The following is a 16,629-nucleotide window of genomic DNA, read 5'->3' as shown; positions in this document are numbered from 1 at the left end:
GTGATCTTGTTGTGATTTATAGATGGAAACACTCTGTACACCCACCCATGGTTCTTCTTTCCCTTTCCTACATACAACTCTTGACTGGTTGAGAAGAACGTTCTTCTGTAGGTACAGACCTATTCTTTATTTACATCAGGAGGGTGTGTATGCACCCATATGCTTGTGTTCCTAGAAATGGCTACAGTCAGCTGAGACTGGGATTTGGGGATTCTCCTGGAATTCTAATCAGCTGAGGTTCTTCCCATGCCACCCAGTGGGTACAGAGGAACACCCCTTCCAGTGAAGGTGTTGGGGAGCAGGAGCTGGGGCTGGGGGAAGCTGTGATGTGGAAGTGCTCTCACTGCCACGGGAGGCTGTGCCCAGGAGCAGGTGGTGTCTCAGTCTGGTTCTCCCCCACAGCTGGGTTTGGAGCTGTTGCCTCGTGCTCAACTCACAGCAAAAAGGGCAAAAACTTCAGTGTTTCATAACAGCAGTATTCATTTGTAGCAGCTGCCAGGGAGGGAGATGCTCCACAGGCAGAGGAACCTGGAGCATCGTGGCCAGCTGGGAATGTCCCCAGGAGATAGGAGCAGGACATAGTGCCCAGGCTCTGGGGAGGGAATAGTGGGAGCCTGGCACATGTGGGTGTGCATGTGCACGTGTGGGCTGCTCCCAGCACGCCCAGGGAGCACAGGCAGTGCCAGGGAGCAGGAGACTCCCAGGAAAATGCCCGAAGGGTAGGGATGGCCAGGGGTGTGCTGCCTGCCCTGCCAGGAACACTCTTCCCATGTGCTGCCAGGCACAGCCCAGCTCCCGGCTCCGGCTGCTGCGCTGCTGCTGTCTGGGGCCTTCTCATGGTGCAGCAGCAGTGGTTTTGAGGAAGTCCACTGGCTGGAGGGAATTCCCTAGCCAGCTGCAGGAAAGCAGCACATCCCTGTGGGATGGGGAGGGAGCAGGCTCATAGGGAAGGGCACAGCTGCAGGTGTCAGCTTGGAGCACATCGTCCTTCTCTGCTCAAGTGGCCAAATCCTGTGCTGGGGCATCACCTTGTGTCCTCTCCTCAAGGTCCCTTCGCTGAGACATCCCACCTGGCAGGGGCTGGCTGTGGCCTGCAGAAGTCAGTCTGCTCCTGGGAATGGGATTGGTGATCCTCTAACGAGGGCTGGTACTTCCTGTTGTTCAGCCCTGGGGGTGTAACAGGTTCACCATAGATCACATTTCACAGTTCTTTAGCAGCTCAGTGTTCCCTCTCCTGTTAAAACAGCTAGGAGCCACTGTCCAAGGTCACCTTAAGTAATAAAAGCAGTGGGTGATGCATACTGTACATATTATACACCAGTGAGACCCAAGTCAAGGCTTTGAGGGTTTTCCTTAAATGCTGTTGGCCACTGAGAGATTTTCCAAAATGGAAATCAATTTCTAGGAGTTTCTTAGACTTTATTCAGCTAACTTGGATGAAGCAGTATTTCTAGAAGCTGCAGTTAACATACCTTGCACCATTCAGACCATGGAGAACCCCACAAGATGCTAAAAAAGTCTTCAAAGTGTGGCAGAAGCATTAATTTCTGAAGCAGTAGCTCAGTTACATAAGGAGTCAGGATATGCCTGCCTGTGAAGTGATTTCCGAGTCGGAAGAAGCAGCTGATTGCTCACAGATAGACTGAGTAGTAGTAGAACAGCTTTTACTGTCTGGCTGTGAGCAGTGCAGTCGGATTTGTTCTCCCTTGTGACTCAGAGAACTGAATTTAGTCGCTACCTAAAAGGCAGCACCTTTTGTTTTCAAAATCATCCTGTAGTGTAACAGAAAAAAGAAGGAAAAAACCCTCTTACATTGTGAAAACCCCATTGTAAGTCCTGGAGTCCCTACATAGACGTGGGTTCCACGCATTGAGGTGGCAGAACTTACCCTTGTGAGCAGCTTATTGACCTCACAAGCACAGAACCATGGAATGGCTTGGCTTTCCAGGGACCTTAAAGATGACCCAGTTCCATCCCTGCCATAGCCCAAGGTGCTCCAACCTGGCCTTGAACCCTTCCAGGGACTGGGGCAGTCACAGGACTTCTCTCTGGGCAACCTGAGCCAGGGCCTCCCCACCTTCACAGGGAAGGGTTTCTTCCTGACAGCCCATTTGAACCCCTCTCAGTGCAGAGCTGTCACCCTGTGTGCTGTCCCTCTCCCAGGGCTCTCAGCTGTCCCTTCCCACCCGTGTCCAGCCACAGAGCGCCGGGGCAGTTCTGGCAGCGCCTGTGATTCTGCTGCAGCACCACGTGGTGCTCGCTGGAACAACCTGAATTACATAAGGATGGGGCTCCTCCTCTCCTGCTGGATCTCCCAGCCCACAGAACACCTCACCCTCCTGGCCTGTGTCCCTGGTGAAGGTGGGCAGTGCAGGGAGGACAAGGGGTGTGCTCCTGTCACCCAGGTCCCACAGCTGGGGCTCCTCAGCAGCGAGCAAAACCCGTGGGGAGAGCACAGATGTACAGAAGCCTGTGGGAAGGCTCAAATTTTTACATATTGCTAAAGACTCCTCGCTTGGCACACGCTCAGGATGGCTCAGTGACGGGGAGCATACTGTGGAGTATTTAATAGGCACAAAACTGCACTACATTGACAGTGTAGGCTAGACCCAAGTTTTTCACTGTGCTGAAACATGTCATTCATGCACGTCTCTCCGGGTGCCTACCAGCTGACTCGCCTCAGCTCTGCAGGACTTGGATAGGAAAGCTCCATTTTTCCCCCCAGAGTGGAAATGCAGCCCCTGCACTGCCACTGCTGCTCACAGCTCGTGACACTCCCGTGCCCATGCCCGAGGGTGAAGTCCTTGGCTCCAGGTCAGCCAGCCCACGTGGTTTGTCACTGGCACAGGAACAAAGCCAGGGCACATCCTGCCTCCCAAGCTCCCTGGCACAGCTTTCCCAGCAGCGTCTGTTCCCTAACCGGCGCTGGCAGATGTTCCTCGTGCCCACTGCAGAAATAATGTTGGATTGCAGCATTAAAGTGTTAAATGATTTATAAGATCCTAACATGAAATGTATGTGTCATTTCTCTTACTAATCCTTGCTTTCAATTCTTCCCCTTCTTTCTTTCCCGGCAGATTACCATTGAATTGGATAATGCTGAGGTTTTAATTTTATTTCTTTTCTCCAGTGTTGTTTCTATGGTGTTTGTTTTACCAGTAGCCCTGTGATCTGTCCTGTCTCTGCAGCACTGAGCGTTCTGATTTGTGTGCCTGTGTCAGTGAATTAGTGAAGTCTTCAGTCTGCTGTGTGTCTATCCTGGGAATAGTTACCATAACCAATTCCATGTGTCATTACTTGGAATATTAATCCAAATGGAGTTATCATTTTTGGTAGTCTGCAATCAGCTGGTGCCGTGGTAGATCCTGTGGAGTTTAGGATCAGATCTGGAGGATGAGCTGCTCTAAGCAGTCAGCATTTAGCACTTAGCCACCATTCCTGTGTCATATGTGAAGGGGTTATTTCTTTTTATTTGGAAAACTAAATAGTGACGTTCAGTTGTGTCCATGCAGAAGCAGGGGTGCAGGTGGCACTGGGGAGGGGCAGGTCGTTGTGCAGAAATCGTGCTGCTGCTTTTCCCAAAAAGGTGACAGTCCTGCAGCTCGTGAGAACATTCCAGTGCCCTTCCTGTGCCTCTCAGTCAGGTTTGGGTGTGAAGCCACGTCAGGCAGTGGGATGGGTGGTGCATAACCCTGTGGAATCGGTGTCTTGGGAAGCTATTTCTGGGTGAAAAGCTTCCTGCATCACCCCGGGGCTGGCACTGCGCTGTGTCCGTGCTGGCACAGGCAGAAAAGCCCTGTTTGGGGGAAAACTTGGAGTTTAACTGAAATGAAGCTTTCCAAGGACTCTGACAAGCCGAGTGTCTGGTCGGGGCAGCAGTGCAGGGCGGAGGGAGCTGAGCTGCCTCTGCAGTGCAACTTCCTCATCAGCTCAAAAAAACCCTGGTGTGGGCGTGGAATTTGCATAAATGTATAATACTGAGAAAGTGATTGACTGGCACCTTATTTTACTGAAATACCACGGAAAAAAGAAGTATTTTCCTCTCAGTGCTTTGTTTCCTGTGTTCTCTCCCAAGCCAGCCTTTTATTTGGAGCAAAGCTCAACCACTTAAAATGTCTAAAGCATTTCTGACCTTTATTTAGTGGAGTAGGTAGTGAAATCTACAGAAAACAATTTTTTGGTGTGACTTGTTAATTTTGATGTTAATCACCTGAATTCACTGGGTAAACTTCATTCTGAAAATGAAATATTTGGGGACCTTGCCTGGTGAAATGGACTTGAAAGCCAAACTGCTTGTCACTGAAGTAGACAAATACTGTGCACGTCACCCCGTTGGCCTGGAGGGTATTTTTATTCAGGAGGACTTTTAGGGCTGGAGCTGAAGGTCCAGTCAGGCTTGGAGGTCCCTTCCCTAAGAAAAATGTCATGGGTTTCCTATCACTACTTTCAGCCCAGAGTCTGATTGTGACTTGGAAAAACAAATTTCTTGTTGCACAAGTTCACCTCCTGCCCTGCCATCGCCTCTGAGCTGTGCTGGGATGAGATCTCAGGTGTGTCTCCAAGCTTCACACACACTTCTGGCATTACAGAGGTGCTCTGCTGTCTGTTTCTCTGGGTTTTTTTTGTTAACAAACCCAGATTTTTTCCCCTCTTACCTGGGGCATACACACCAGCAGTCTGCTCTGGTTTCCAAAAATTAACCTGTAGCACAGAACCATTTCCATCAGGCCAGGTCCTTTGGATGATGTGCTGCTGCAGCTTCCCAGAATAGCACGTGTGTATATCTATAATTTTAGCTTGGAGAAACTTCAGAGAGAAAGTTGAATTGTTTAATTGCAAATTAAGTCATTATGTGAAAGTCTTTCCCTTTGGTTTCTGGCTGTGATGTGCTGTCTTTGCCTGCAGTAAATCAGCCAGAGTGTGCAGAGCAATTTAGGATTTGGTCTGGAGGCTGCAGAGGAGGAATTTTATTGCTCCTTGATGGAGCAAGTGCACGGAAGGAGCAGGTGTGTGTATAACCATCAGCACTGAGCTCTGGCTGTGTAAGGAAAAGGACTCAGATGGAGTTGGAGCCATTGGCAAGTCTCAGAAATCCTGGGGTTTTCTGTTTTTCTTATTTTCCCCTTGTCAACCCTGGAAACTGTAAACATTTAGGGCAAAGAATACAAAAATCTCCATTATTAGTAGAATTATTAACTTGCTTTTCTGTCAAAACTATGCACAATTAAATTGTTTTGATCAGCTGAAACGCTCCTTGTTCCCTCAGGGGAAACTCTACTGAAGTAACTGCTTATGGCATGATTTCATGGTGGTTTTTTATGCAGGTTGAGTTATCTTAGTTGTGTCCTGCAAGGTAACCCAGCGAGCAGTGGGTCCAAAAAACAAAGGCTATTAAAAATGCCAGGAGATCCATGTGTTTGTTAATGAAAGCTGTGATAGGAAGTCATGATAGACCCTCTTTAACGTTTTTGTCAGTGAAGAAGGGAGTGTCCTTTGGAGTGGGGGAATCATGCTGGAATTCACCCAATGGCTGGAGATCCCCTGAGTGTGGGGTTGGCACCAGCCCCGGACGATACCGGGCTGAGCTGGGGGGCCTGGGATGCTGGAGAAGTGGAGTGGAAGGGAACAGCAGGGCTGGTGCTGTTGTCCTAACTCACTTGCTTTCTACTGAGGGTCTATCTGTAATTCCCTTTGTGTTGGAAAGGAGGGACAGGGAGGAACTGCAGTTTGCCAAGGAGATGTGGTGCAGCGTTGATAGAAATGCAAAACCGTGGGCAGCTGTAAACTGTGTCACGCCACACTTGCACTGTGGTTGTGTTGGTTCTGTCCTGGTGTTGGGGAGTTGTGTGCTCAGAGCTTGGCCTTTGGGTGGTGTCGGGGCTGCCCTTTGCCTCTGCTGGAGCATGGGATGGGATCAGGAGCTGCAGGCTCTGACTGGAGCTGAAGAGCTCAACAGGGTGTGTTTGACATTGGCTCTGTGCAGGTGTCTCAGGTGATAAAGCCAAAACCCCAAGGCAGGGCATTGTCCTTAAAAGCCCTTGGGCTGAGTCTCTGTTGATGGCCTCCTGCCTGGGCTGGAACTGCTCTAATCCTGTTCCTGATGGAGCTGCTGCCTGTGCTGCTGTCTCAGGGCAGAGGTAAATTCTTCCTCGGTGCCACCAAGTGTGAATCGCTTTGCACAACAGCGAGAGCTAAACCTTGCTTCTAATTAGGCACAACAACTTAATTTGCTGTCAGTTCAATCCCCAACGCACTGAAAGGTGCAGGCGTGATGCAAATGCAGATTTCCCGGTGCTGCACGCTGGGGCTGAGCTGCACCGCGGGCTCCCGGTGCTCCAGGCCAGCCCAGCACGGCCTGGGAAGGACGTTCCCCTCGGACGTCCCCGTCTGGGGACACCGTGGCCCAGTTTCCACCTGCAGTGCGAGCCCTGGGTACTAAAACACACCCATGGTGGAGAAACCATGAATCTTCTACGCCTGCCAGGCAGGGCCCCGTTGGTGCTGACCTGCAGGTGGCACGCGCAGGATGCCGATCGCGCTGGGAGATGGCCTACTTTGCCTTTTTTTTTTTTTTTTTTTTTAATTCCTCTTTCCCCTCCCAGCCACATTGCAGTGAGCTGTTCCGCTGGGCACCTGCCAACATTCAGGCAGCAGTTACATAAGAAGAGCTTTTTTTCCTGGAATTTAGGCCCGCTGCTGATGTGTGACCTTCAGCAGTAATTGCCAATAAAGGCGCTGGGGATGTTTACAGGCACCGGCGCTGGCCCGCAGCCTGTGCCGGTAGCGGCCGAGCCTGGGGCTGCTGCTGCTGCTGCTTCCCAAGGCTGATCCCACAGCACTGCAGCTCTGCCTCATTTTCCAGGGTGAAATGGGGTTGCTCTGCTGCTCCCCCCCAACCCTCAGGGCTGGGGTAGGGGCCAGCAACCATCCAACCAAATCCAGCAGAACTCTGTAAGCACACGGAGTTCCCCTTGTAGTTACTGAGGTATTTTTTAGGGTTGTGCTGGGGTTTTACCTGTTTTTTCAGTAGTGACACTTCTTTATGCAGCTGATACATTTAAAGGCAGCTCTATCCAGTAAAATACACTTGCAGACCCGCTCAGTAGAGTTTAGGTTTGGGGTTTTTTCACCTCTTTCCTTTGGTTTTGAGGTTTCAAGTAGGTGAAAAGGGAACTGAAGATCCTGGTTCAAAGGGGTTGCCTGAATTAACCTTCTCACTGCTCTTCATCTATGATAAACTAAAATTTGAGTGGCTAAGGTGCAAAATATGTGCTGTTTTATGCATTTTTGATTGGAATCAGGAAGTGTATTAACCTTTTCAGAGCTGGAAAGCTGCACTTGGGAATTATTTTCCTTGCAGAGAGCTTACTCCACAGTCATTTCTCTTGTGTATTTTGCACTTAGACAGTGCTTCACTTGTTATGTCTCAAGCAGAGGAAATGCAGGCACTCATAAATTTTTGTGGGCTGCTTTATATTTTTTTTTTCCCCTTGAGAAATCCTGCAATCTTTGGACAGGGCTTTTTTTTAACACGGACTGGAATTGGTGAGCTCTTTGGAAAAGGAGACTGGAACATTTCCTATAGTTACTTGTCACCAAAAAAATAATAGTTATACCATCTTACTGGTTAATTAAAACTGCTGCTGTAAAATGTGTTGTGAAAGGAGTTCTTACTGTATTCAGTTACTGTAGAGGTCCTGCAAGATCACGGATTTAAAGAGGAGGAAGTGGTTGCACTCCCACTGAAGGGCAGACACTGAGGTCTCTAGCTCCTGGAAAGTCCCAGCCCAAGTTAAAATATGTTTTCTCCACTGAAAACTCTGGAAAATGAGGGAAGGCATTCCCGTAGGCAGATCTTGGTGACCTTTGAGTGCAGGCACTGGCAGCCCTTGTGCCAGATTTGCCACCTCCTTGACTGGCAGTGCACAAAGTCTCTGCACATTCCCTGAGAAGAGGGAGGATATTCAGCTGGGTCCCTGCCCTGGGTGTGTGGTGAGGCCAGGGCTAGGAGGCTCGGGGAGCTGGGGGGCTGCCCCTGCCCCCAAAATCCCACGTGCCTTCTGGGGAACCTGTGTCAGGACAAGGTGCTGCCCCATGTCTCCTTCTTCTGCCCGATTTAGGCAGGTCTGAGAGCCTCCATCCCTGAAAATGCAATGTCTGTACAGGGGGAAATGTAACGTGGGAAGTTTGTCAGAGCAGTTCAGTGCTCCTGGGTCCCAGTTATTCCCCTCTGCCCTGAAACTTCTCCATAACAAGTCAAATGCTTGTTTGACAAACACCTACAGATCATCTGCAGGGGCTAGAAATTTCCTATCCAAATTTTTCTTCAACTCCACAAGGTAACAGTGTTGGCTTTACAAAGGGGACTTGGCAAGGAAGCTGCACAGAGTTCTGTGGTATTTTTAAAGAGTTATGAAGGACAGCAACATAATTTGTGCTCTTGTCTGTTGCCACAAATCAGACAAGGTGCTGCTTTTGCTGTGTGCCTTTCAAGGAAGAGCTGATGGTATTTCAAAGGGAAAAGCAGAGACGTTCAGAGAAGGGAGGAAAAAGTGGAAAGGGACTTGCAGGACTCAATCTGAACAGCCATTCCCACTGGAATTCCAGCTGATGCTGGAGATAGCAGTGCAGGAGCCGAGGCAGAGGCTTCAGAATAACATTCAGCTGACATCTTCACTCCAGTTCCTCGCATCTGGATGTAAAGCCTGGCTATCAAAAGCTTAATGTGCTATTTGGCTGACTCTGCAGCTGTGTTTTTCCCTTTTTATTTCCTTCTTTCTGCCAAATGTCTCCCCCTGCCACCCCAGTAATGAGATGCCATATGCACGGAGTTGGGTCAGTTCCTGAATTCACAGATTTCGGGACCAGAAGGGACCTCTCAGTGATTGAACCCGACTTCCTGCATGGCCCAGGGCATCCCACTCCTCACCACTGTGTTATCTGTGGAGCCAAATCCATGGAGTTTGGCTCAGCTTCCTCAAAGAGCTCAGTGTTGAGTGAGGACCTCCCAGGACAGGTGTCAGTTTACTCTTGCCTTGCACCAGCTGGTTGCCTTCCTGTCCCATTGAGAGGGATGTTTGGAGAAAGACCTGAAGGAATTGTGTGGAAGTTTGGAAAGTGTCAGCAGTTCAGCAGTCTGAGGTTTGTCACCTCTCAGTCCTTAGAACTCCGGGGCAGCCTGAAGCGTAGGAGATTTGTGCTTGGAATTGTGCTCGTTTGTCTGTTATTTTGTCAAAATTCCAAAGTCTGGTGAGGCTGAAGAGAGAAGGACCAGGTTTTTGAATGTGTGTTTGTGTGCTCTCACAAACATGGGGGGTTTCTGATAAGATTATTTCCCTCTCATTTATTTACAATGTGTGATGCTTTCCAGCCTGTTTTGCTGAAGCCACTCTCTGGAGCAGGCCCAGTATGTGAACTGGAATCTCCACCAGCCTTTTAAATGCATTTCAAGCTTTTTCAGTGCTCAGTGGTCTGGGTGTTTATTGCATAGTTGAGTTTAAAAAAAAATGGAGAAAAGCAATTCTGATGCTTCAGACCTGAATGAAAATCCTTCTGCTTTTCCACTCCATCACAGTAGTAGTTTGAATTTCTGTGAAGGAAGGATTAGATAAGTTTCATCCTGATTGTTGTTTTGAAAGCAAATTAGAATAAAACTTGGGTGAGTTCCTCCAAACTGTAAAGAAAAAGGATGGAAAGCTCATCTGTATCTCAGAAATTGAGATGTAGTGAATTTGCCCTGGAGCTGTCACGTGCTCTGGTGGTGATACATCCACTCTTGAGTCAGACAGTCCGTTCTGGGAAGCACACGTGGCCTGTGCTGGGGAAACAGATGCTGGAAGCATTCCGGTCACCAGAGGGTCAGTTCCTGTACATCTCCAGTCATGGCTCATGAGGAGTGGTTTATTGGCCAGCCTTGGGGGAGTGGAAACTTCAAAGGAAGAGAGGGTTTTGCACAGCAAGTTGAAAGGACCTTTCCCTACTGCTTGTAAAAAGCACAGATGTTGGACTCTGACCTGGCCACCCACTGGGTTCTGGTTTAAAAGCTGTCCACTGCATCCTGCTGCTCACCTGGCTGTGTTTCATATTCCACAAACTTGCCCCTGCCCCCTAAACTATCACTTTCTTATATAGCTGGAGAGCTGAAATATATGGAGGCACAAGAAATCTTGGACAATTACTGCTTTGGGCTGCTCTCCCACCCTGTTCAATCCTTGTAAAGCATAAGGTCATACTTTGCTGTTGCAGCACACAGGAGAGTGCAAAGTGTAGCACAGCAACAATAGCTCAATGATTCTTTGCTGTTTGAACCCATTTTTGACTCAGAGAATAATGATTTCAGGATTTGGAGTTTATATTCTTACTGGAAGATTGCTGAGGGCTGTGCTGCTGTGGATGATCCACGCAGGCACTGCCCGGGGCAGTGTGTGGGGCTGGCTTTGGTGTGCTGTCTGTGCCACAGAGGGAAGGCACAGGAATTTGTGAGCTGGAATATGTAATTTTAGCTTGGGAAAGAGCAAACTAATTTTGTGCTGATTCTTCATCTGTGCTGCTTTTCAACCCCAAAATGTACACGTATGTTTGGTTGAAATGGGGTCAAGCTATCAGCCCAGGAATCCCAGAATGGTTTAGGTTGGGAGGGACCTTAAACCTCATCCAGTTCCACACCCTGCCCTGGGCAGGGACACCTTCCACTAGCCCAGGTTGCTCAGAGCTCCATCCAGCATGGCCTTGAACACTTGAAGGGATGGAAAATCATCCAGTTTCTTTGGGAAACCTCTGCCAGTGCCAGAAGTAAACTTTTGTTTGGAATCCTGAGTCCAGCAGTCATGTCCACTTGACCTGTCAGCTCCAGTCTCCCCTCCCCTGGAGGAAGGGACCTCATTTCCCCTGCAGGGGAACAGGCCCAGTTTCCTTGCTGCTGTTGGCTCCTGGAGAAGGCAGGGATGTTTCCTGTGCCCCAGGCAGTGCTGCAGTCGGGACAATGTGCCCAGGCTCCCCATGACCTGACACGGGTGCAGCCTGGGAGCAGCAGGCAGGGCAGGGACGGTGTGTTCCTCTGCAGGAACGAGCTGCTTCCTGCTCACTTGTGCTCCTCTGGATTAAGTCCTCACGGCTTCCATTTGGCCAGAGAAGGAGTTTGCATGCTTGAGACGTGTCCAGGAGTGGTGACAATGCAAGGAAGCGACTACCAAAGGCCGTGGAAGCTGGCCAGGAGTAAAGTCCCTTAGGAGGAGAATGGAGAAGGGTTTTTCCTGGCCAAGGAGCCCCTGCTCGTGGAGCACGGCGGGAGAAGCGCTCACTCCTGGGGCTCCTTCCTGGGAAGTGGAGTCTCATTATCCCTACTCCTGGATCTGTGGCCTCCCTCTCCCTTTGCTGGGCATTCCCCAGGCTGCAGCAGATCCTGGTTTGCTCTCCCAGTCTGTGCTCCATTGGTCTGTCCATCCCTGCGGCCTCTGGGCAGACGTGGCCATGAGTGCGTGGCTCAGTTTGGGGTTACAGGATTGTGGATGTGTTATTTCCTGGTGTCTGCTCCTGGGAAGTTACAGCAATTTCCCCACAATTAAATCAGCAGTTGAGTTTGAATGTTCACCTCTCTGTTGTGTGTCTGTGCTCAGCTAGATAAAAGTTACTTGTCTTCATCTGTTCCAGTTGAAGATCAGCATTTTAAATTTGAAAAGCTGTCACCATTCAGGCCCTTACTTCATTGTTCCTGTTTGGTGCTGTACCTTATCTCTTTCATCATGAGAAAAGTATGTTTATAGATGAGAATCCACAGAATACATTTTTTTTAAACTAAAATTATGAGGCTGCTGCCTTTGTGATACGCAGCCCTGGCTTCCTCCTCCTCCCCACTGGGATGGATGTGCAGCATTCCAGTCACGGATCCTGGGCGTGTGGTCCCCAAAAGTGCTCTGGGCACCTGCAATTACATTTCTTTGCTTGTGCCTCTGAGTTCATGCAGAGCAGTTTGGGATGTTCAAAGCATACCTGCAAAATTTTCCAAATGTGGCCCTTTCAGGAGCAGGGTGGGAGGGTGTAAACAGTAATTACAGCTACAATTCATTTGTGATGATTCAGCTGATGTCAAGTGCTTTGCCAGCTCCCTTCCCCTCACTGTTGACCACTGGATTGCTGTTGGGATGAAAGATTCTGGAGGGATGACTAATTTTTCTGCATTTTACTTTCAACTAGCTGCCGCAAGCTCCAGAAACGGAGAGCCCTGTAGAGGTGTGTCAGCCACCTATATTTGTACAGCACACAAATATTGGTGTCTCAGTAGTCCTAGTGGAGTGTCTTGTTGGTAAAAACCCCTGTGAAATGTGTGTTCCTGCGTGGTGTTAGACAGTGGAAATGAGCAGATTTGTTGAAGTCCCTTAATCCGATACAGCATCAGCATGGTAGTCTGAAAACACCAAAAAAAAAAAAAAAAAAAAGTAAACTCATCCTAAGTCTGTTCCTTTCAGCCATTTCCCTTATGCTTTAAGGGTGGCACTGGGAAAGGTCTCCTCTCAAATTTTCGTGCATTGGCAAAATGAGACTTCATTTTGGCTCCTAATGCAGAATTTGGTTTTCCCTTTGCCTCATGTACTTAAAAACTTAAATGCTTAAAAGAAAGGGAGGTGTCAGAAGTTGTTAATGGAAGCTTCATAACTCCAGAGCAACTGGTGTCCCATTTAAAATGGCCCAGTGGATGATCAGGATCACTGCATATTGTCAAGGTCACTGGTTTTAGGGGAACTGGATATGTGGGAACATGTCCTTTATGTGCATAAAGCAGATTATTTGCCAAAAAGAAGGCAGGAAAATTTATCAAATCTTAAATTCCTTTGAAATTCATGGGACATCCAGACATGGCATTGGTCCATTGTACAACTGGTGCCAAATCAGTGCAAACCTAAGTGAAACAGCATGGAAGTCTAAATCTGGGAGTGTGTTGATTCTCTGAGCTGTGAAGATTATAAATGTGAAATCATGTAGAAAAAGAAATGTTTGTGGTGGTTTAGACCTTTGTATTTGTAATTTTTGTGGAACAGTGTTTAAATGTAACCCAAAACTCTGAGTGGTCATCAAATGGATTTGAGATGTTTGGGAGATGGCTCCTGGTTTCTGCTGGGTCCCTGTGTAGAACAGTTATTCTACACCTTTTCAGATGCTTTAAAGCAGCAAAACCTCAATGTGCTTCAGCTTTGCAAAGTGGGAGTTGCATTCCTGAAAATGAATGTCTGAAATGGGAGAGATTTGATTGGGAAACGTGCACGTGCCAAGGGGCTCTGTTCAGTGACTCCCCACTGACGTCCCTGAGTTGGAAGGGAGCCCCCCAGGCTGTTCCAAAGGCCCTCCCCAGTCTCAAATGAGTTTCAGTGACCACGGTGGGATGTGTTGGAGCTCCTCACCCTCAGAGTGTGTGTCCAGTGGGCTGGGGGGGTGTACCTGTGTCTGTGCATGGGCATGCGTGGGCTGAGCTCCCCGAAAACCTGTGTGTGTCCCTGGGAGCTGTGACACCAGACAGACGTTGTGTTTCCTCAGAACCCGGGACTGCTGGCACACGTGCATGCCAGGGGGGTGTGTGAGGGTGGCAGAGCAGAGGGGTCAGGGCTGGCAGAGGGCAGGTGTCCTGTTTCGATGGCTTGTGAGTCCATCTCCCTCATCTCCCCCTGTTGCATCGAGCTGTGACTTCCCCAATATTCCCCTGAGTGCCAAGATATTGGTGTCTCTTGAGTGTTGTTCTGCTTTAAAATGAACTTTCTGCACGCACAGCAGGAGCTTGATCAAAGTCTACCACAGAGGCAACTGGAGGACCATAGAAGGGTATGTACAGCAGTCAAGCACATTCAGAGCTAATCTCTACCTTTCCCTTGTAAACAGCGAAGCCTAAGTCATGTAAGGAGCTTGTGGGGTTAAGTGCTGGCTGTTGGGCTCTTGGAAGATCTAAAAAATGAGCCATATTTACAGCATGAGGTGCTGGAGCCCTTCTCTGGGGTTACATGGAAGGGACGAGTGCTTGGCTGCTCCGAATTAAACTCAGGCCCTGGTGTGCTCCATTCACACTGTCAGAACACTGCCCTTGGGTGGTGACACTCGTGGGCTGACATTAATCAGTGCTCATGGAGTTGGCTCCTCTGGCCACACCACCCCTTTGTACCCAGCCAAGCTGCACAATCAGCATCGTCGGTCCCTTTCTCCATTTCTTCTGCTCTTGCAGTTGGGAACACAACAGCAGCAACTTACAACTGCTTCACCCTAAAATATCAAAGGTGCTCTGTTTTAAAGCTTGTAACAGGTTTCTGATATCGCTTAGAGTTGTGTGTTGCATCTGCATTGCTGGTACATGTACAGTGATGGTTCTGTGTGACTCACTCTTACTTTACCTGGTGGTGAATGCAGATGAAACTGGACACTGTTGGGTTTTTTTCTAGGTACCATATTTGATTTTTCTGGTTACTGCCAAACATCTGATATTTGTTTGCACACTGCCTTCATCAAAGTGGTGCACAGCACTAACAGGATGGTTAAAGAGCTGTTCTGGAGCCAAGCACTGCAGCTGAATTAATTAGAACATTTCTTAAATACCGCTTATATTTTCTCCCTTTTACTTTGATCACATGCTCATATTTTCTTAGCTGATACCATGGGTTTGGATAAATTTGTGGGAACTAAAGCTTTTCTTCCCAGTTAGAATGTGAAGTGCTGCTGACTGTGTATTGCCAGACCTGGGAAACCATGGACCAGCACACTCTGACTAGAAGCAACTGCTTGATACTTGTTCCCGCTTGTATTTTCTGCTGATTTGTCTTGTTTTGGATACACAACACCTACAGACACCAGAGGTGCTGCAGGTCTGTCCTGGTCAGCTCTCCGCTCGCCCCAACTATTTTGACCATAGAATAGAAATCACTTCCTGCTCCACAAGGGGCCAGAAGGAGAATCTGCGGACAGCTCCAGGAGCTTTGGTTGCCCTCCTGAATTCAGGCAAGGTGGAGTTTGCTGAGCAGCTGTTCTTGAGGCTGGCTGTGTGTTATCTGTGTAGTAAGTGGTAGAAATTACTGATTAAATGCCAGCTGACACGATGGCTGCCAGTTAGTTCAACAGAGGAGGAGAAAGCTAATGTGAGAGCTCCCTTGTAACCATTTGTGTCCTAGGGCCCATCTGGGTGTCAAGCTGCCTTTCTAGTCGGTGCACATGTACAAGGAAGATGTAGTTCAGGGTTTTTCTGTCTGGCTTGGCCTTGTTCTGTCACGTAGCCTCCCCTACCTGCCAGGCTGGGAGCAGGGAGGTGGGTACAGCACTGCCTCGTGTACTAAAACACTCTCATGTTGCTGGCAGTCACAGGAGCTCCTCCGGGACGGGAATTTGCTGGAGCTTCTGAGCTGTCTCCTGCCTGTCCCACATGTTCACTCTTTGGCCCAAGTGGTGATGGGAAGCCTGTGCCCCTAGGAGAAGTGCTCATCTCCTTCTGCTGTTGCTTCCACAGGAATTTCCCTTTTTTTTCTATTGTTTGGGAGCTTTTGGAAGCAGCTGGTTGGAACACTGACTTCGTGTTTACTTTACATCCTGTTCCCTGACACTTGCTCCCTCCCCATCTGATCCCATAAAATGCAGCTCCCGTGCTGCAGCTTTCACACTGATAATCCACAGGAACCATTTCTGTGCTGCTGGATTGTGGTGACAGGGTGGCAGTGGGAGCCCTGACTTGAGCCCCAGCCCTGTGGGGAGGGCAGAGATCCCTTGCCAGCTCCAGGCGTGTGTTGGGCTTCTCCCTGTGGAAGTGATTTCTGAAATTTGGTGAAGAACCTGATTATCAGACAGGCTTTTGTCTTTTTTCTTTTGGGGTATAAGGATTTCTTGAAGTGACCCTCTCAGCGCCAGCTGTGTATCAAATCAGTGGGACTGCAGCAGGGCTGGAGTTCTGTACAAGCCAATTAATGCACGTTTATGTTGTTCCATTTACTTGTGTTTTAAAGGCCTCCTGTGAAAGTTTGAAAAGACTTCACTTTTATGACAGCTAATGTATTAAATGCCATCTTGAATCTGTAGTCAGACAACCAATTTAATTTGAAATACAACTGAAAATCAGTGACAAACACAAGTTTTGTGAATAGAATTAAAAATAACATGCTTTAGTTCATTGGACATATTTTTAACATGAAATTATTTTTGGCTAGATCAATTTTTTTTTTTTTTTAATTATTGTCTATTTTCTGAATCCCCAGAAAAGCCCCTCCCTCCCCTCTGCAGCACTGTCCTGGGATGGTGCTGCTGTAACCACGCTGCCGTTAGCAGGGCAGGAGCTCCTGGTGACAATAATCCCGTTTTCCTTTGTGCACAAAGACTTTACAAAAATCCCTTAATCCCCATGCGGTGTTTGTGTGCTGTCGCCGCTGGCAGTGCCACTGGCTTTGTCTGGCTCCCCGAATTCCTGGGAATTCCTGTGAAGGCTGAAGTGACAGCAGTGGGGTGACGTTCCACCTGGAGATGTTGGATCTCCGCTGGCTTGTGCTGGGAGCTGCGCCGGAGCTCCCGGTGCTCCCAGGATTTGGGGTTGTGTGAGGACCTGCTGTGTGATGGGATGGGATGGGAGGGCTGGCGTGACTCGGGCACCTGCCAGCAGGGAACAAAGAGCCGGGATCC

General features: G+C 48.8%; 1 protein-coding gene across 11 annotated transcripts in view; it reads left to right on the top strand.

The window, feature by feature from the left end:
• Positions 1 to 16,629, top strand: part of ITPR1 (inositol 1,4,5-trisphosphate receptor type 1) — a 161,208-nt gene that overhangs the window by 87,255 nt on the left and 57,324 nt on the right. For 5 of the 11 annotated variants that reach the window (XM_048315664.1, XM_048315665.1, XM_048315666.1 and 2 more), the window contains 3 exons: positions 3,078 to 3,104; positions 12,193 to 12,228; positions 13,759 to 13,809. The exons of 3 other annotated variants lie outside the window; for them this stretch is intronic. In XM_048315664.1, the coding sequence (XP_048171621.1) occupies positions 3,078 to 3,104; positions 12,193 to 12,228; positions 13,759 to 13,809 (114 nt within the window). The remainder of the gene's footprint in view (positions 1 to 3,077; positions 3,105 to 12,192; positions 12,229 to 13,758; positions 13,810 to 16,629) is intronic. 3 more of the 11 variants (XM_048315670.1, XM_048315669.1, XM_048315662.1) reach the window with 1 other exon arrangement.

This window comes from Corvus hawaiiensis, chromosome 11 (assembly GCF_020740725.1).
Source record: "Corvus hawaiiensis isolate bCorHaw1 chromosome 11, bCorHaw1.pri.cur, whole genome shotgun sequence".
Lineage (NCBI taxonomy): Eukaryota > Metazoa > Chordata > Aves > Passeriformes > Corvidae > Corvus > Corvus hawaiiensis.
The sequence above is the reverse complement of the archived record's forward strand: the minus strand, read 5'-3'. Positions and strand labels throughout refer to the sequence as shown.